At 46.7% G+C, this 19,019-nt stretch overlaps 1 protein-coding gene across 8 annotated transcripts in view; it reads right to left on the bottom strand.

Annotated features, from left to right (window-relative positions):
- Nucleotides 1-1,450: 1,450 nt before the first annotated feature.
- The window catches only part of LOC114037409 (zinc finger protein 69 homolog), an 18,207-nt gene continuing 638 nt past the window's right edge, over nt 1,451-19,019 (bottom strand). For 3 of the 8 annotated variants that reach the window (XM_027854259.1, XM_027854260.1, XM_027854261.1), the window contains exons 2-6: nt 18,761-18,894; nt 18,593-18,675; nt 16,923-17,049; nt 16,374-16,469; nt 15,436-15,872 (exon numbers count right to left, since the gene is read on the bottom strand). In XM_027854259.1, coding sequence (XP_027710060.1) covers nt 15,535-15,872; nt 16,374-16,469; nt 16,923-17,049; nt 18,593-18,675; nt 18,761-18,785 — 669 coding nt within the window. In that variant the 5' untranslated portion in view covers nt 18,786-18,894 and the 3' untranslated portion in view covers nt 15,436-15,534. The other 5 variants (XM_027854264.1, XM_027854265.1, XM_027854266.1 and 2 more) reach the window with 5 other exon arrangements.

Here is a 19,019-nt window from a genome sequence, read left to right as displayed (position 1 = left end):
GGTAGATAGAGGATGGAGAGAGAGAGAGAGCGTGGATGGATAGGTAGGTAGAGGATGGATGATATTGGTGGGTGGATAGCTATGGAAAGACTACCGGAACATGGATGGATAGATAGAAGATAGGCAGATAGAGATAGATGGTTGATGGATGTATAGATGGATAGAGATAGATTCTTCCAGCACATCTTCTGGGTAGACGTTATCTTTCTAAGACCAAACACGTCTAAGAAGGGTAGAGGTACCATTATGTGGTGAAAAGAACACCTAGCCTGGCATCCAAAGACTGGAGTTAGAGTTGTACCCTATCACTCCCTAGCTGTGTGATCTTGGACAAGTCATCTTGTCATCTCTGAGACTTTTCTCTTCATCAAGTGGGGCCCAGGATGCTTATGCTAACTACTCCACGGATTGCCAAATTACATTAAACAGACCTCAAATGCTCTTACACTCTGGGCACCTTGTTTGAATTAAATAAGAGAATGTCACCCTCAAAAGCTCCATGAACATAAGCTTTAATAGGCTCATGGAAAGGCCTCCCACCTTTGGAAGTGCACCATTTGGGTCTGGTTTTAGACCTGAATTATAAGTGGAGGGAGTGTTGCTCCCTCTGTTTTTCTGTTTGCAGATGATTGTGCATTCAGTGCAGCCTCTGAAGCTGAGATGCAACAAAGTATAGATCAATTCTCTGCTGCTTGTGCTAATTTTGGCCTAACAGTTAACACCAAGAAAACACAGGTGCTTCATCAGCCACCACCACATCATCCATATGTGGAACCATCAGTTACAGCAAATGGAGAAGTTCTGAATGCCGTGGATAAGTTCACTTCCCTCGGTAGTGTGCTTTCCAGGGATTTACACATTGATAATGAGGTTGACCCACGCATTGCCAGAGCTAGCTCAGTGTTTGGGAGCCTCCAAAGGAAAATGTGGGAGAGAAGAGGTATTAGACTGACCACCAAACTGAAGGTCTACAGAGCCATTGTACTGACCTCATTATTTATGCCTGTGAATCCTGGACCTGCTGGATACAGCACCATGTCCCTCTAGCATCTGGAGCCCACTGTTGCTGCCAGTTTTGATGGGGCAGCTGTATAGATGGTGGCACCTTGCTGAGGTTGCTGGTTGTGTATCATGGGTTCAGGCCTCAACTAGTCTTCTTTGCACAAGGACCAATCAGGACTTGGTTCCATCTCCTGCTGGGCCCTGGAAAGCTGTAATGGTGCTGGAGAGTGCATTTGTTTCAGGCCTCTTCCTGCTGCTCTCAGGTGCTCTGTTGGTGGTTTTCTGCTGTGGCTTCCAGTGTTCTGTGTCACTGACTCCACACTGTCTCCCTAAACAGTGACTAAAGTGCTGTTTCTACCCTTCGCTTCTGTTCTTCCAAACCAAGGCTAGGATCTGGTTTCAGGTGCCTGACCATTCATGTCTTTTTGCCTCATTATGAATTTTTTCCTGAGTTCCTGGCTTCAACTCTCTCTCCTTGTTGCACTGATGTCTATCACACTTGATATCACAACTGCAAGTTTCTCCAGGCTTAGCTTGTGATGGCCCTGTGCAGAAAACTGGCCACCTTCTAGCTGACAGTGGATAGAGCCTTGGATTCAAGAAAACCTGAGCTCCATTCTGGCCTCAGGCACTTAGCAGCTGTGGGATCCTGGGCAAATCATCGAACCTGTCTGCCTCAGTTTCCTCTTCTGTAAAATGGGGGTAATAATAGCACTCCCAAGGTTGATGCGAGGATAGACCGGAATGAGATATTTCTAGAGCACTTAGCACACTGGCTGGTACATAGTTGGCATATAATAAATACTTGTTTCCTTACTCTCTCCACCTCCACTGGCATCCTATAAGCTTCTACCCTTTTATGGACATCTTTTTCTTTTAATTAATTTATTTTGAATTATCAACAATCACTTCCATAAGCTTTTGAGTTTTAAATTTTTCTCCCCTTCCCTCCCCAAGATGGTGCACAATCTGATATAGGCTATACACAAACATTCGTATAAACCTATTTTCACATTAGTGATGTTGTAAGAATTAGAGCCAATAGGAGGAACCACCAGAAAGAGGAAACATACACAACCGAAGGAAAAAAAAAATAGCAAACAGTCTGCTTCGATCTGCATTCAAATCCCTTAGTTCTTTCTTTGGATGTGGATAGCATTTTCCATCACGAGGCCTTTGGAGATATCTTAGATCCTTGTATTGCTGAGAAGGGTTAAGTTTATCAATATTAGTTATGGACATCTTTTTACACAGCTCTGGACTGGACAGAGGAGCTTACTTCTGCTTCCTTTGGGATTTCACTGGTATTTCTGTGACACGTTTCTTCTTTTTGGTAGTTACTATCAGAAAGTTGGGCTTTTCTACAACTTTTCACATCTTTACCTTGACTGGAATTCTTTTTTGGACATTTCTTGTCATGATATTAAATTACCCTAAACATACCTTAATGTAATTTGTTGAGCCATCCCCTAATTGGTGGGCACTCACCTTGCTTCCAGATCTTTGTTATAAGAAGTGCTGTCACTATTTCTGTTATATATGAGTTTTCTAATTATCTCTTGGATCCCTTTGGGGTAAAAATCCAGTACTGGTATTGCTGGGACAAAGTGTATGTAAGTTGGACTTTTTGTTTATAGTACCAGATGGACTTTGAGAATATCACTGAAAAACTTCATAGCTCTGCCAACTGTGCATTAGCATGCAAGATCAACACAAGGGATGGGTATCATACTGGTACCCATAACACCTCCATAATATCATACAGGTGCTGTTTCATTCTTTATATCCCCAGCACATAGTACAAGGGTTGGCACATAGCAGTCATCTAAGCAATGCTTATTGGTTGATCTTTACCAATCTGACAGGTATGTCATGCTACAACCTCAGAGTAATCTGAATTTGCATTTCTCTTACTGTTATCAATGTAGAGCACTTTCCATATAGTTAACAGCTTGCCCATCTTTTCTGAAACCTGTTTGTACCACTTTATTAAGGAATTGTTCTTGTCCATTTGTACTCATTCCCTGTTCTGCTATCTCGCATATTAGATCTTTATCAGAGAAACTTACTGCAAAGGTATTTTTCCAAGGCAACTATTCCCCTTTTAATTCTACATGCATTGATTTTATTTGTGTGGATTTTGGGAAGGGTAATCTAAATTGTTCATTTATTTCCTGTGAGCCTCTCTAGTCCTTCTTTGCTCAAAATTGCTTCCAGTTTTTACAATGACAAATATTGCTGTTGTGAAAATATCTGATCAGACAGCTCTATTTGGTAGGTTTTTTATATAATAACACTTTTAAGGTATATTGTAAACATTGGAATTTTGGGATTAAAGTCTTCTCAATGTAATTATTTTTCTGATGTTTATTATTTACTCCAAGATTGATTTACAAAAAGATGCTGAGTTTTCACCCTCAATGAACATCTCCATTTCTCCCCTGACCCATCAGCAGTATCAGTGCTTTTATTCATTTATTTTTGCTAATTTCAAGAATACTTCAATGACATTTCTATTTGTTACTCTTTAATATAGGAGCTAAACATTTCTTATGTGATTGTTTCCTCACCAGAACATCATGTTCATATCCTTGGCCACTACTGTAATGTAGACTGGGAGTCACCTTTGTAAGTTTTAAATAATTCTTTATTATATATGTTATATGTTATTTGCCTCTTATGTGTTATTTTCTGTTTTCCCAATATTTTTTCTTTTGATTAGTTTTGTTGTAAATATATTTATGTTTCTATGTCATGTAGCACATACAATTTGTTCCTAATAACTCCTGTTTTTATAATGGAACATCTCCCTTCAAAAACTGACATAAGTACAAAATTCCACTTTCCTTTCCTTTTCATGGTCCATTTTACACAAAATCTTAAGGGGATAATCTAGGGTGAACTCAAAGGTGTATGATGTAAGAAATGGTTCTAAATCTATTTCCTGTAAAATTGTTTATTAATTTTCTCAAGGACATTTGTTAAACAATGAATCTTTCCACTAAGTTTTTATTTTCTACAGGCTTATTGATGTTAAACTTTTATTTATATTGTGTTGCAACTGATAACCATTTTGTTCCTTCTCCTCTCTTTCTCCCTCCTCCACACATGCCCCATCCATTACCAGAGTGTTTTAATGGGAAAAAAAATAACATGTTTTAATGTGTGGGAGTGGACATCTACCTTAAATTTTCAGGGTTTCTTTTTGGTGTTAATTTCCTGATGGTGAATAAGAATTGTACATTGGATATACACTGGATAAAGTCTTTACCTTACCATACATAGTATATTCATACGGATCAAATGGGAAAATTCACATAAAGCACAGTGCAAAACTTAAGGCACTATAAAAATATTAGTTATCACAGGCATTATTACAAGATTTTGTGCCGGTCGCACCGTGCACTCTCCTTCTATAAGGAGCAGGCTGCCAGGGTCATACTTACCAGTCTTCGGTGCCCAACCGGATAAACACAGAGACGAGCCGATCAGGAGGTGCAAACACTCGAGCTTTATTCAGAGGCCATCACAGCAAGGCCAAGCAGGAAAGCCAGAGCAAGAGAGCAGGAGCAAGACAGAGCGAGCTCCGACCCCTACCGCCCCTAAATACCTTCCTAGCCCTTCGTCCTCAGCCCGCCTACTAGTCATTGATTGTAGGATCAAATACTGGAAGGGGATGTCTGGGGTTAGCTCTGCACCAAGGGAGAGGACGTGACACAGGGAGCTCGTTCTCTGCCGTCCCACTCCCACGTGGCACAGCCCCCTGCCTCAGGAGCACCTGCTCCGGCTACTTCCCCGTATCCTGTTCCTATCCCAGTTCACCACAACTCCACATGGCATAGCCCCCTGCCTCGGGAGCGTGAGCTCCGGTTACTTCCTAATATCTTGTCCCTGCCCCATCTTGCCACAACCCCCACGTGGCACATAGCCAACATCAGACAATCCCTCACAATTCCCCCTTTTTGTTTAATTGAGGGGGCAGAGACAGGGTCTCAATACTAGGGCCTCAGTTTTGAGTGCCTCTATTGAACCTCTAAGGATCCTAAGGAAACATCCTAATATAGTGGGTAGTAACAATAACAGTATAAATGCAAAAGAGCTATAAATGCCCAATGGGTTATAAGGGAGGGGATGGGGAAAGAGGTATGCTTAATCCAATCACTAAGGTGATGAACAATATCATCAGTCTCGTGCTGGTGCCAAGTGTCAGATATGTTCCGCGCCAGTCTAATTAACACCCGCAAAGCCTGGAGAGTGTCATTTATGCTTTGTGAAAGGGCGTCACAAGTGGCGTTATGGTTTAAGGGTGTTACACAAATGGATCAATATCGGCCATCGCATGGCAACTGCTGTCTCAATTCCAGCCACATAAGTTCGTTCCCAATGTCCTGAGTAGCCAATGCTATTTTATGAATCTGCTTCTCCAGCTGCTGATCAGTATCAGCCTGCACTTGGAGGGCGTGGGCGAATTTATTGGCCAGTTCCTCTATTTGTGAGGCAAGCAATTGCTATCCACTATATAAGTCCTGTATCTGGAACTCCTCGAAGATGGATGCTGCCAACACCAAGTGCCCCCAGCCATTCTCTCTTGTGTTGATGATAACTGACAGGGGTGCCCAGGGCACTGGAGCTGACGCAACCTGTGGCAAAGTCCCGATCGCGCAAAAAGTGAAAACAGTTTACTCAGTTTAGTCATCCTAACTGTCTTTTCTTTCTGCTCTCTCTGAATTTTCTGTTGACTGTGTTTCTTCTCCTGTCCTTGTTGTCTCTCCCAGGGCTTCTTCAACTCATTTTGTTCTTCTTTCTGGTACCCAGCAGCTCTGACCATCAGGATCTGTAAGACATAAATACCCCGGCCCTCTCCACAACACTACGGATGGGCCTTGCCAGTTTCCCTCATCGTCCTTCCAGGTGACTTTCTGGTTAAGGGATGGTACATGTAGTGCTGTTTTTAAGGGGCCAGTTGAATTACAAGTGGGTGGTGTTATTAGCTGTAGCATGCTAGGGGATAGGCCTGTGTCTCTATCTAGACAGAGAAAATTGTATGTGTATAAAGCTTTATCCACGTCTGCTTGGGTAGGCCACTGCCCGGAGCCCCAACCTCCTACTCCCCCTTTTTGTTTAATGAGGGTAGCTTTCAAGGTACAATGGGCTCACTCAACAATAGCCTGACCTGTGGGGTTATAGGGGATCCCTGCAACATGCTTAATGCCAAAGGATGTAAAGAAGGCAGTCATTTGTGTAGATAAATATGCAGGCCCGTTGTCAGTTTTAATGACGTGAGGGATCCCCACAGAGGCGAAGCAATGGTACAGATGCTTAATAACTGATGGGGTGTTTGCCTTACTGGATACAGTGGCCATCACAAATTTGGAAAAAGTATCAGTGCAGACATGGATAGTGACATGGCCAAGGTGAGTAACATCCATTTGCCACAAGTCATTGGGAAAAAAACCTCGTGGGTTAATCCCCTTTCTGGGTGGAGGGGGGAGTAAAGGAACACAGCGCACACATCGCCTCACAATTTGTCGAGCCTGTTCACGAGTTAAACCATACAGGCATCTCAGGGAGCTCGCTGGTAGGTGTAAAAAATCATGGGCTTGTTCAGGAGGGGTGAGGACTGGCAGTAGGGAGCATTGTAAAGCACGATCCACTACATCATTGCCCTCAAAAATGCCTCCTGAGGTGGACTGATGAGAATAAACATGGAGCAAGCATGGAGGATGGCAAAGAACTCATTTTTCTGGGTAGAGTCATAGTGGGTTTCTAATACTGTTATTTCCTTGGAGGCCTCATGATAAATAGAGGCCTTTCGGTTTTTTGTAGCATCAGTGAAAACATTTGGGCCTTGAACAGGTTCTCCCATAACCTTTCATTGGGGGGGTACTAAAGTTATTTGCTCTAGCATGGGGAGGAGCAGGCAGGAGGAATGGGGACTCACCTCGGCCCATTGGGAACAATGTGCCCAAGACCAATAGGTTTGCATAATGGCTTCTCGCTGTCCAGGCTCAAAAGCGAGTAAAGGTCACTGCCCAGACAAGTGGACAGCCCTTTGTACGGCAGCTAAGGCTAGTTCCCCTAACATCTCATAATAATTTGGCAGCACCTTGTGAGCCTTCTTTGCATAAACAAATTCTAACAATTTGGGACCTTGGTGTATAACACAAAAAGGGCTCTGTTGATTGACCAAGGAGACCTCTATTGTACCTTTGGGGTCCCATCTGGTGGTCTGGGCCTGGGCAGCAAGTGAGAGTATTTGGGACACTGCCGCCTTAGCAGCAGGAGTCCATGCCTGATGGGAGGTGAAATTTGAATTTCCTTTTAAGATATCATATAAAGGCTGCATTACAGCAGGAGGAATGGGTGTGCGGGCCCTGAGCCATTGGATCTGTCCCACTAACTTTTGGAAGTGATTCAAGGTGATTATCTTATCAAGCACTAGTTCAGGAATTTGATGGCTAATAGAAACGGCCCCCATATGAAGGCCAAGGTATGTGAGTGGGTAATTTTGTTGGACTTTGTCAGGGGCCACCACCAAACCATAATGAGCAAGAGCAGAGACGGTTTCTTTTACCAATCTTGCTAGTGTCTCATCAGTGCCAGTGGCTAATAAAATATCGTCCATATAATGAAGTATTGTGACTTTAGGCCATTTGTCCCTGATAGGGTCCAGCACTTTCCCCACATAAGCCTGGCATAAGGTGGGGCTGCAGCACATTCCTTGGGGCAGGACCTTCCACTGATATCTTAAATCTGGTCCTGCATTATTGGCAGTGGGTGTGGTAAAGGCAAATCTCTTTCTATCTTCTGGGGATAATGGGATAGAGAAAAAACAATCTTGGATGTCTATGACTGTCACAGGCCATCCAGAAGGCACTAAATTAGGGGAGGGGAGGCCAGGCTGTAGGGTGCCCATGGGCTCTAGGGTGGTGTTAATCGCCCTGAGGTCTACCAACATTTGAAATTTCCCTGATTTCTTTTTTATTACAAACACTGGGCTGTTCCAGGGGCTGGACGTGGGCTCAATGTGCCCCGCCTGTAACTGGTGCTACACTATATCACGTAAAGCCTGGGCTTTCTCTGCAGGGAGGGGCCGTTGGGGTACCCAGACTGGGTTATTAGATCTCCATGTTAGAGGAGTGGGTCTGATACAAGAAAATTTCTCTTGTTGCCCAACGGCCCCAATTAAAAATCCTGCGGGGCTGGTATATAAACAGATGCCCCACAAGCCTTCAAAATATCCCTTCCCCATAAATTGTATCTCAAACCAGCAACCACTAGGGGTCGGATGGTCCCTTGCTTATCTGCAAATTGCCAGGGCAGATTCTCTGCTGATACCCATGCTTGTTGCGCCCCTCCGACCCCATTGATCGTTGTGGCATCCGTTTGGACTGGCCAAGATGGGGGCCAAAATAGTTGTGAGATGACAGAACGATCAGCTCCTGTGTCTAATAATCCCTTGAAGGATCGCCCCTTAATTTGGATAGTTGCCCATGGCTTACTGTGTTCTATATGTTGTACCCAATTAATATCATTATTGTGGCCATCCAACAGGGGGAGGGCTTGAGCCACTACCTCCCCTTTGTCTATGTAAGCTGCCGAATCACGTGGGTTAGTTACTATAATCTGTTGCTGGGGTTGGTGAGCAATAACCATGGTGTGGGCAATAACGGGGGTATATAATGAAAGGCCCACCACGAGGGCTGCTTGGAGGGCAGAATTAAGCCCAGTCACTGGCACTATGGTTGTATCTCCGGGGTCGATTTGGAAATTTCCTTTGCTGTAAAGGGGAAGTCCGAACCACAGGGTAGAAGTTGGAGATATTCCTGATGCAGCCCCGAAGGCGCATTCTGAGGGGGTTGGGCTTCCATCTGGTAAGCTTGTTGAGGGGCCCTCGAGGGGCCCCTTGCCCCATTTCCCGACTTCGACTTGCGGCATTCCTTAGCATAATGGCCGGATTTGTTACAATTGTAACAAATTACCTTAGGGTGGGCTCCACCAGGTTTCTGGCGGCATTGCGCCTTGAAATGACCGGCTTTGCCGCATTGATAACACAATTTAGTCTCTTTTGTTTTCAGCACTTCGGATAGTCCTTTTGAAAAAGCCTCAGCGAGGGCGTCCATTTGAAAGGCACTGGACCCCACATGTTCACATTTCTTTATCATTTCCTCTAGGCCAGCATCATTATCTAATGTAAGCACAGCCTTCTGGCAATTTCTATTGGCATTGTCCCGTGCTAGCCTCTGTATAAGGAGGCTGGCGGCTTCTCCCCTGCCCACGGATCTCTCAACAGCCGCCTGTAGGCGGGCCACAAAATCCCGGAAGGGTTCATCAGGACCTTGTTTAATCTGGGTCATGGAGGGCCTTTGTTTCCCCGAAGCCTGAATCCTACTAAAAGCCCGTTGGGCACACTGGGAGACAGCTGCATACACTGTCACGTCATATCACATCTGATCTTCATTTTTCTCATATTTCCCTGCCCCCACTATCTTATGAAAGTCATCTAGGGGAGTGCGACTCTGCATATCTCTAACAAAGCTCTTTGCGATATCTGCAAACAGAGTCATCCATTGCAGGGTTTCTCCTGGCTTAAGGCATACCTTGGCAATGGTTTTCCAGTCATTCGGGGTCAGTACCTGACTATCGGCCAGGAGGGCCATCAATTCCCTGACATAGGGGGAATTCAACTCCATAAGTACTTACTGCCTCTTAACTCCTTAAACGTCTTCCATTCTAAAGGGGCCCAGGTCCTCCCTCCGTCGGATTCAAACACCGGGCAGGCATCTAGCCATGCCTTGGCGTCCATATCTCCTTCTGCCACTGCCTTCTGGAGCATTTGTCCTAGCCTGGTTGGGGGGTCCCCCATGGCCCCATAAGAGGGAGCCAGAGGAGCGGATGGGCCATTCTCCTCAAAAGGGAAGTCCGGGGGAGGGGGCGACCCCTCCGCGTGATAGGCGGAGCTTTCCTTGCTACGGCTTCCTGCTCTCTTGCTCCTGCTCTCCTGCTCCTGCTCTTGCTTTCTTTTCCCTTGCTTATTCTCCCATTCCCTGTTTCCAGTGTCCTCTGCCTCACTCCCTGATTCTTCCTCACCGCTGATTTCCGCTTCTTTCACTCTTTTATATACTTCTTTCCCGAGCACCTCCCGATCTGGGACCTTAACAAACATCTGTCCCATCTTCCTTCCTTCACCCTATTGGCTACGGGTCTTGTCTCTCTTCCCGCGACCAGACCAGCTGATCCGCGGGGCCCCTGGCCTATTTCCTCCGCCCCACGTTGGGCGCCACTTGTGCCGGTCGCGCCGTGCACTCTCCTCCTATAAGGAGCAGGCTGCCAGGGTCATACTTACCAGTCTTTGGTGCCCACCCGGATAAACACAGAGACGAGCCGATCAGGAGGTGCAAACACTCGAGCTTTATTCAGAGGCCATCACAGCAAGGCCAAGCAGGAAAGCCACAGCAAGAGAGCAGGAGCAAGAGAGAGTGAGCTCCGACCCCTACCGCCCCTAAATACCTTCCTAGCCCCTCCTCCTCAGCCCGCCTACTAGTCATTGATTGTAGGATCAGATACCGGAAGGGGATGTCTGGGGTTAGCTCTGCACCAAGGGAGAGGATGTGACACAGGAGGCTAGGCCTGGATACAGGAAGGAGACGTCTGGGGTTAGTGCTGCACCTAGGGAGAGGACGTGACAAAGGGAGCTCGTTCTCTGCCGTCCCACTCCCACATGGCATAGCCCCCTGCCTCAGGAGCACATGCTCCGGCTACTTCCCTGTATCCTGTTCCTACCCCAGTTCACCACAACTCCATGTGGCACAGCCCCTTGCCTCGGGAGCGTGAGCTCCAGTTACTTCCTAATATCTTGTCCCTGCCCCATCTTGCCACAACCCCCACATGGCACGTAGCCAACATCAGACAATCCCTCACAAGATTTCTCCTCACTGTGAACTCTTTGATGTTGAGTAAGATACAATCTCTGGCTGAAAGCTTTTCCACATTCACATTTATAGGGTTTCTCTCCAGTATGAGTTTTCTGATGTCGAGAAAGGTCTCCCCTCTGGCTGAAGGCTTTTTCACATATATTACATTTAAAGGGTTTTTCTCCAGTATGAATTTTCTGATGTTCAGTAAGATTTCCTCTCTGGGTGAAAGCTTTCCCACATTCCCTACATTTATGGGGTTTCTCCCCAGTATGAATTTTCTGATGCTCATTAAGTTTTCCCCTTCTGGGGAAAGCTTTCCCACATTCGTTACATATATAGGGTTTCTCCCCAGAATGAATTTTCTGATGTTCAGTAAGGGATCCCCTCTGAGTGAAAGCTTTTCCACATTCACTGCATTTATAAGATTTCTCTCCAGAATGAATTTTCAGGTGTTTAGTGAGGCTTCTTGGATGACTAAAGTCTTTGTCACAAATGGTGCATATATGGCTTTTCCCCACTATGAATTCTCTGATGTTCAATAAGGCTTCCCCTTTGTGTGAAAGCTTTTCCACATTCGCTACATTTATATGGTTTCTCTCCAGAATGAATTCTGTGATGTTCAGTGAGGCTTTGTGGATGACTGAAGGCTTTTCCACATATGTTACATTTATAAAGTTTCTCTCTAGAACGAATTTTCTGATGTTCAGTAAGGATTCCCCTCTGGGTAAAAGCTTTTCCATATTCACTGCATTTATATGGTTTTTCTCCAGAATGAATTTTCAGATGTTTAGTGAGGCTTTGTAGATGACTGAAGACTTTTCTACATAATTTACATTTATATGGCTTCTCCCCAGTATGTATTCTCTGATGTTCTGTAAGGTGTCCCCTCTGGGAGAAATCTTTCCCGCAATCATTACATTTATAGGGTTTATCTCCATTATGAATTTTCTGATGTCAGGAAAGGCCTCCTCTCCGGCTGAATGCTTTCTTACATATATTACAATTATAAGGTTTCTCTCCAGTATGAATTATTCGATGTACAATGAGGCCTGAATGACCAGTGAAAGACTTCCCACATTCATGACAATGATAGGGTTTCTCTCCACTATGAATTCTGTGATGCTCAATTAGATATCGTTTTTGGATGAAGGATTTTCCACATTCACTACATTTACGGGGTTTGTCTCCATTATGAACTTGCTGATGTTCCGTAAGACGTCCTTGTTGGCTGAAAGCTTTTTCACATACATTACATTTATATGGTCTCTCTCCAGTATGAATCTTCTGATGTTCAGTAAGGTTTCCTCTCTGTGTGAACGCTTTTCCACATTCACTACATTTATAGGGTTTTTCTCCAAAATGAATTTTCTGGTGTATAAAAAGGTTTCTGTGATTGCTGAAGAGCTTCCTGCATTTGTGACATTCATAGAATTTCTGTCCACTACGAATTATGTGACACAGAATAAGGGATGAACTATTGCTTAAGGAATTCCTATAGTCACTACAATCAGAGAATTTACTCCCATTGTGAATTTCCCGATGTGGAATAATGTTTGTCAGTTGGCTAAAGGTTCTTCCACAATCTCTACAGGTATGTTTCCCTGCTGGATGACTTCTATGGTGTTGAGTAAGGCGTTGCCTCTGATGGAAAGCTCTGCCAAATCCAATACATGTATAAGGTTTTGCTTTAGTAATTATTTTGTGATCCTGAATAAGATCTGTGTAGTCACTAAAGGCTTTATTACACTCATTGTCCTTGTGAGATTTCGTTCCTGAGATTCCATTATGACTACTCAGGTCTGAAGATGGCTTGACATTATTTCCATGTGTGTCATATTTATAGAGCCTCTTTTTGGAAAAAACATTCCTGTGTAAACCAAAGACTAACTGCAAACTGAAATTTTCCCTAAATTTGTTACATTCATGTCTTTTTGCCTCATTATGAATCTCTTCCTGAGTTCCTGGCTTCAACTCTCTCTCCTTGTTGCACTGATGTCTATCACACTTGATATCACAACTGCAAGTTTCTCCAGGCTTAGCTTCCCAGGGACCAACCTTTCTAAGTCTGTACTTGGATGATTCTTCCACAGAAATGCCTTTCTCTTGTCTTCTGGGTCTCTAGCTTAGTTTCAAATTCTGAGTAAAGAAGAAAGGAGAAAAAAAGGAGAGAAAGGAAAGTAAATGCCTTCTATTTCCTGGGTGGGAAGAAAGGAAACTGATTCCAATTAGTCCTCATTGCTTTTCAAGAATATTTTCTGTGTGTAAGGACGCTGAAAGATACTAAACACCAGAGCCTTGCATTTTTCAAGAAGATTTGGAGGTTTCCAATATACGGTCTCTCTTGTGAGGTGTCAGGGAGAGCAAATGAGGTTGCTCTGGGGTTGAATAGGTCCCATAGAATTGGCATTAGTAAAAGGAAATCAGCTCTGTGAGGGAGCTTGTTAGAGAAATGGGATGGAAGTTGAGTAAGGTACTCTCCTGTCCCTTCTTTGGAAACAAAGGCTGAGAGAGAACTTCTCCTATCTAGACTCCTGCCTCATATAACTGCTCTCTCCAAGTACTTAGTCAACTCTTCAATTCTGAAACCATTCATTCTCCTGCCTTCTAGAGAGTGGAATATACTCTCCAGAATAAATAAATAATAATAATAAAATAATAAACTTAGTTTAGTATAAACTAAGTTCTTTCCTCCCAAATGATGAAATAACAAAAGGATTTAAGACTTAGAAGAGCTGCCTAAAAAAAAATAAAATAAATAAATGGGGCAGCTAGGTGGCGCAGTGGATAGAGTACCGGCCCTGAAGTCAGGAGGGCCTGAGTTCAAATCTGGCCTCAGACCAAACACCTGACACTTACTAGCTGTGTGACCCCGGGCAAGTCACCTAACCCCAACCGCCTTAAAAAAAAAAAAAAAAAAGACTTAGAAGAGCTGAATGACTGAAGAAGGGTCTTAAGAGGAATAAAGTAAGCAGAGGATCATCGACAAGCAGAACTCTGAGAAGCAGGCACTACTAAAATGAATTTGGCCCTGACCACTGGATACCTGTACTATCACTCCTAACTAGGCTCCCTACCTACAGTTTTTTTCTTTCAAACCCACTGAGAACATAATCATTTGATTAATCTAGCTCCAACAGCGATTGATTCATGTCACTAACATTTCAAAAGCCTCCACTTGTTTACTTCTCTTTGACTGATGGCTTGTTCTAACTCTCTGAGAAAGCAGCTGGGCTGCTCTCACCACACCGCCCTTCTCCTAGCCTGTGTATCAGCCTGAATGTGCCTCAAGAGGCTTGTGACTAAGCTCATGGCATCACAGCCCTCAGAGTTGGAAGGGATATTCACTTAGTTGGCCCCATTTCTGAGCAAGAAGAGCTTCAAGGACCTCCCTGACCAGACTTCTGGGGACAGGTAAATCACTACCCAACCTAGCAGCAAATTTGACATTGAGACAGTTCTAATTCATATGAAGCTTTCCCATATATCAAATTGAAATTTGCCTCTTCCAGTCACAAGTTTGCCCTGTGTGGACAAACAAGTACAATATTTTCCTCTTTATGATGGCCTTCAAAGACATGAAGAAAGACCTCAATGTTCTTTCCTCTAAATTAATCTTTCTATGGCAGGGTCACCAGTCCCCATGCCATCCTGGGCCCTCTCCTCTTGGGATATTCCACTTACCAACATCTTTTCCAAAATGGGCACATTCCTGAAAGGAGCAGTGATCAAAGTGAAGCAGGACCAGCCCCCTCCTTATTCTGGGCCTTTTAACAAGGGAGGCCCCCTGTCACCCCAGTCTGGAATCTGCTCCCTGCTCACCCTTCCCTCAGGGCATCAGAGGTTCCTTTCAAAGCCCAGCACAGCCGCCACCTTCTTCCTGAGGCCTTGCTCGATACCCCCAGATGACACTGCTCCCTCCCTCCCTGCCCTCTCCCCTTCCTCCTTTCTTGTTCTCTCTCAGAATGCCTCGGGTCTGGGTCTGGGCCCGCGTGGCATACACCAGGACCTAATTCATTTCTGGTCTTTGTGACTCCACGGCCTCATGCTGGGCTTGCATTGAGAACAGAATTATGTTTGTTCACAAGTTCCTGCTGGGGTTCTATCTGTGCAGACCCCAATGCCATCTGCTGTTCTGGCTGCCCTGTCACACTGCTGACTCGTTGCGCCTGGAGCCCACTCACACCCAGATTTGTCCTGGACAGAGCTTCCCCTGCCTCAGCTTCATCCCCAAGTCTAAGCAGAGCACTTTATGCCAGCTTAGAACCCACCTACACTGAGGGGACAGACACAGCCATGGAGTGGAAGCAAGGGAGGATCAGCACTGCAGAGGAAACTGAGGAAAGAAAGGCGAGCTCTCCCCAAGGACATAAACAGTGCTCCGAGACACTAGAGACACGCACGTCAGAGCCGGAACAAGCAGAGTGTGGAGAGGCCCCAGCCAGGTACCAGGCACGTCCAGCTCATCCAATACTCTCTCTGCACCTGCACATGCAAGGCTCTGGGACAGCTGCTGGAGACAAAAACCAAAAGAAAGCCCGACTGCCCCTTCTCCCTGGCTGCTGTCCATCTCCTCACTTTCCTGGCCTCTTTTAGGTCCGAGATAAAATCCTGCCTCCTACGGAAAGCCACTCAAGAGCCCCATGATTTTAGTGCCTTCCCTACTGGCTATTCCCCAGTCGTCCTGTATACAGAGTGGCTGTACAAAGGGGTTTGTGTGTGGTATCCCACTAGATTGGAAGCTCCAGGAGAGCAGGACTGTCTTTTGCCGTTCTTTGTATCCTGAGTCCTCAGTTCCTGGCACACAGTCAATGCATAATAGGTGTTTATTGACCAAATGACTGAAAGTCAGTCTGGCCCACAGCCCCTTATGTTCTCCTGGGGTGGGGAGAGATAACGGTCCGACAGAGCAGGGAGTGATGGGGACAGAGAGGCCAGACAAGCGCCTGGGAGTATCTGTGGAAGGAGGAGAACAGTATCAACTAGGGAGGTCGGGAAAGGCTTTGTGGATTCCCAGAAGAAGGTAAGCTTTGCGAGGGCAGGAACTGCTTCCTTTCAGCCCTTCTAGTTGCAGCGCCCAGGGCAGTGCTTGGCACCTATCTGGCACTTGTGGAATGGAACTGAATTGACCCGTATGGAGCCTGAGCTGTGTGCTCAAGGAAGAGACAAGGAATGGGAAAGGCCGAGAGGGCATTTTGTCACTTTGGCCCAGGGCCAAAGAAAGAGCATGGCCTTGGAGGCAGGAGCGTGTGGAACTCAGAGCTATCACTTAGCCGTTGTGGGACCCTGGCCAACACCCTTCACCTCTTAGAGGTGCTTCCATTTCTTCATCTGTAAAATGGAGATAAAAACATCTAGAGGACCAGGGTAGATGTGAAGTTCCGATAAGAGGAGGCAGGCAGAGCCTCCCCAAGTGCCTAGGAGAGGCTAGGACTCCCGCCAGCACGGTGTCCTCACCTGTACGGGGGCTTCTTGGCTCTTCCTCCAACGGCATCCACGGGCCTCCCCCACACTCCAGCTGGGAGATCAGCTCTGGTTTGGAAACCGGAAGCCCTACTCATGGGGAGAGAAGTGGGAGCACTCTCTTGAGTCCATCCCAGCTCCCTCCTCTTTAGGGAGAGGCTGGCATTCTGGCGGTGCCCATGGGGTGAGATGAGGCGAGGCCTCTGCTGGGCACTGTCCTGGGACCTGAGGGAGCCAATGTGGGGCTACACACCTGCTGCAGGCGCTTAATAAGCATTTGTCATGGGGACTCGGGCACAATGCTCCACTTGGGGGACAGAATTCAGGCAGGGGCAGCCCAGGGAGGATGCCCGTTTCTGATGGCAGAGCTCCATCTGGCCACAGGGACACAAACAGTCTCACAGATGGAAAAGGTAAGGCCTGAGGCCAAGGCCAGACTCAGCTAAGCACATGTGTGGACAGGCCATAGCTTGTGGTGAGCAAGGCCACAGTGATGCTGGGAGGGGCAGGTTCCACGTGCCAGCAGGAAGCCAGGCTCCTTACCCAGGAAGACGAGGTGCCGATAGTTCTCCAGCATGACCTCTCGGTACAGGCTCTTCTGAGCGGGGTACAGGCATCTCCACTCCTCCTGGCTGAAGGCCACAGCCACTTCCTGGAAGGTCAGTGATGGCTGAAACACCAAACACACCCGTCACCCACAGTCCAGCCCCTCCCATGCACTGAGAAGCCCCCGCGGGGAAGCGAGGACTCAGAGTTCACGTTCCAGAGGGTCTCAAGCCTGATAGAGACTGGATATAGAGGATGGGTCTCCCTCATTCACCATTTTTGTGATCGATCCCTTTGGCAGTCTGGGAAATCCTTCAGACCCTTCTCGGAAAATTAGTATTTTGTTTCTAATTAAAAATGAAAGGAAACACTACATTTCAGCTAGAAAGTAAGGAAAGTAGAGGCGTAATGACTTGTTTCCAGTCCAAGTTCACGAACTCTCTGTTGGTTGAGAACCTGTTCTGAGCCAGAGCAGCTGAACACAGATATAAATGACCCAAGAGGGTCAGTGTGAAGCACTCAGACTTTTGGGACACCCTGCCCAGACAAAACAACATCTAGAACTCAGATATTAGAGGGCCTGACTGGGCACAGCTGAACAAACGTGGGATGTGAAGGGGGCTCAAAACATGGTGTCTGGAGGGAGGCAAACCCAGGGGGCGAGGCTAAGAGAAAGGACACAGTTCTGAATAAGAATCCAAGTTCTCTTTCTTCTCCTCCCCTCTTGCTTGGTGGAGCTACAGAGCTGGGCCTGGAGTCCTGAAGATCTCAGGTCAAATGCAGCCTTGGACATGCCCCAGCTGTGTGATCCTGGGCCAGCCACTTCACCTATGCCTCAGTTTCTCCAACTCTAAAATGGGAAAAATCATACCACCTTTCTCCCAGGGTTGTGGTGAGGATCAAACTAGGTGACATTTGTAAAGTGCTCAGGGCCTCACGCTTCCAAAATTAAAAAAAGAATCCTTGATAAAAACAGGCAAAGTCAAACAAAATACATTCCTCTGCTGGTGCTGTCCCAAAGATCCACGTCTCATTCCGTCTCCTGAGTCCTTCAGCTCCTGGAATGTCTCAGAGAAGGAGGCAGCACCAAGGGGAACACCTGGGAAAGCTGCTATTGCAGACTCGTCCCTGGAGGGAGGCGCATCACTTTGGACACAGCCCACGGGCAGCCCAGGACTTGTTTAAAGGACAACATGAGATGCCCAAGAGCATTACCAATACGTAGGAAATGTCCAGCAGAGGGCACTGCAATTCTGAGGTCACAGAAGTGCCCAGGGTCATCTGTAACCATCTCTTTGGTTGTTCTCTGAATAGTGAAATGTTCTCGCTTGCATCATCATCATCAAAGACCCTGGAAGGCACTTATGAAGTGCCTACTGTGTGCACAGTGTTAGGTGGGACCCAAGGGGCCATGCATGGTCCCTGCCCTCATGGAGCTGACAGTCAATGACAGATCCCTACTATCCAGCACTGCCAGACAGCCCCCTTGCCTTCCAATGGTGGCCGACAGCATCACCACTCTGTGCCTCGGTTTCCCCCTCAGCTGGCTGACCCCCCAAGCACCCTCCCGGTTGCAGGGATGTATGGACTCTGCAACCATCACACTTTGGAGCAGGGGCTTGAGGACCCCAAGGGGACCCATACTCCATCGAGGACTGTCCACTCACCAGGGAGCCGGGTGCTACTGGGAGCCCAGAGGTCACTCCTTCCTCAAGCTGACCTCTGCTCATCTCTCGGAGGAGGGCAGAGTCTGGGGGAGAAGAAGGGGAATCAGCACTCAGCCCTGCCCAGACCCTTCCCTCACTGCCCCCACCCAGCAGGCCTGTCATGCTCACCTCTGTCCATTGTCCCAGTCTCCATGGCGACCTGGCCTGGGTCCTCCTTTCTGGGGGCTTCTGACTGGATGTACGTCCTGCCCCCCCCCAGGCCTCAGAATCTGCTCCTCGTCCTCAGCCACTGCCCGGAAGCTCTGGGGAAAGGTCTTACCTGGTCAGATTAGTCCCCCCAGATCAGTCCCCCAGGGGACTCCAACAAGGTCAAGAGAGCTGGACCCTCCCCAGGGGCTGCACTCTACCCCAGCCCCAGCCTCAGCCC

Source organism: Vombatus ursinus, unplaced genomic scaffold (assembly GCF_900497805.2).
Source record: "Vombatus ursinus unplaced genomic scaffold, bare-nosed wombat genome assembly UNPS02010394.1, whole genome shotgun sequence".
NCBI lineage: Eukaryota > Metazoa > Chordata > Mammalia > Diprotodontia > Vombatidae > Vombatus > Vombatus ursinus.
Note: the sequence above shows the minus strand (reverse complement) of the source record. Positions and strands in the feature narration are given on the sequence as shown.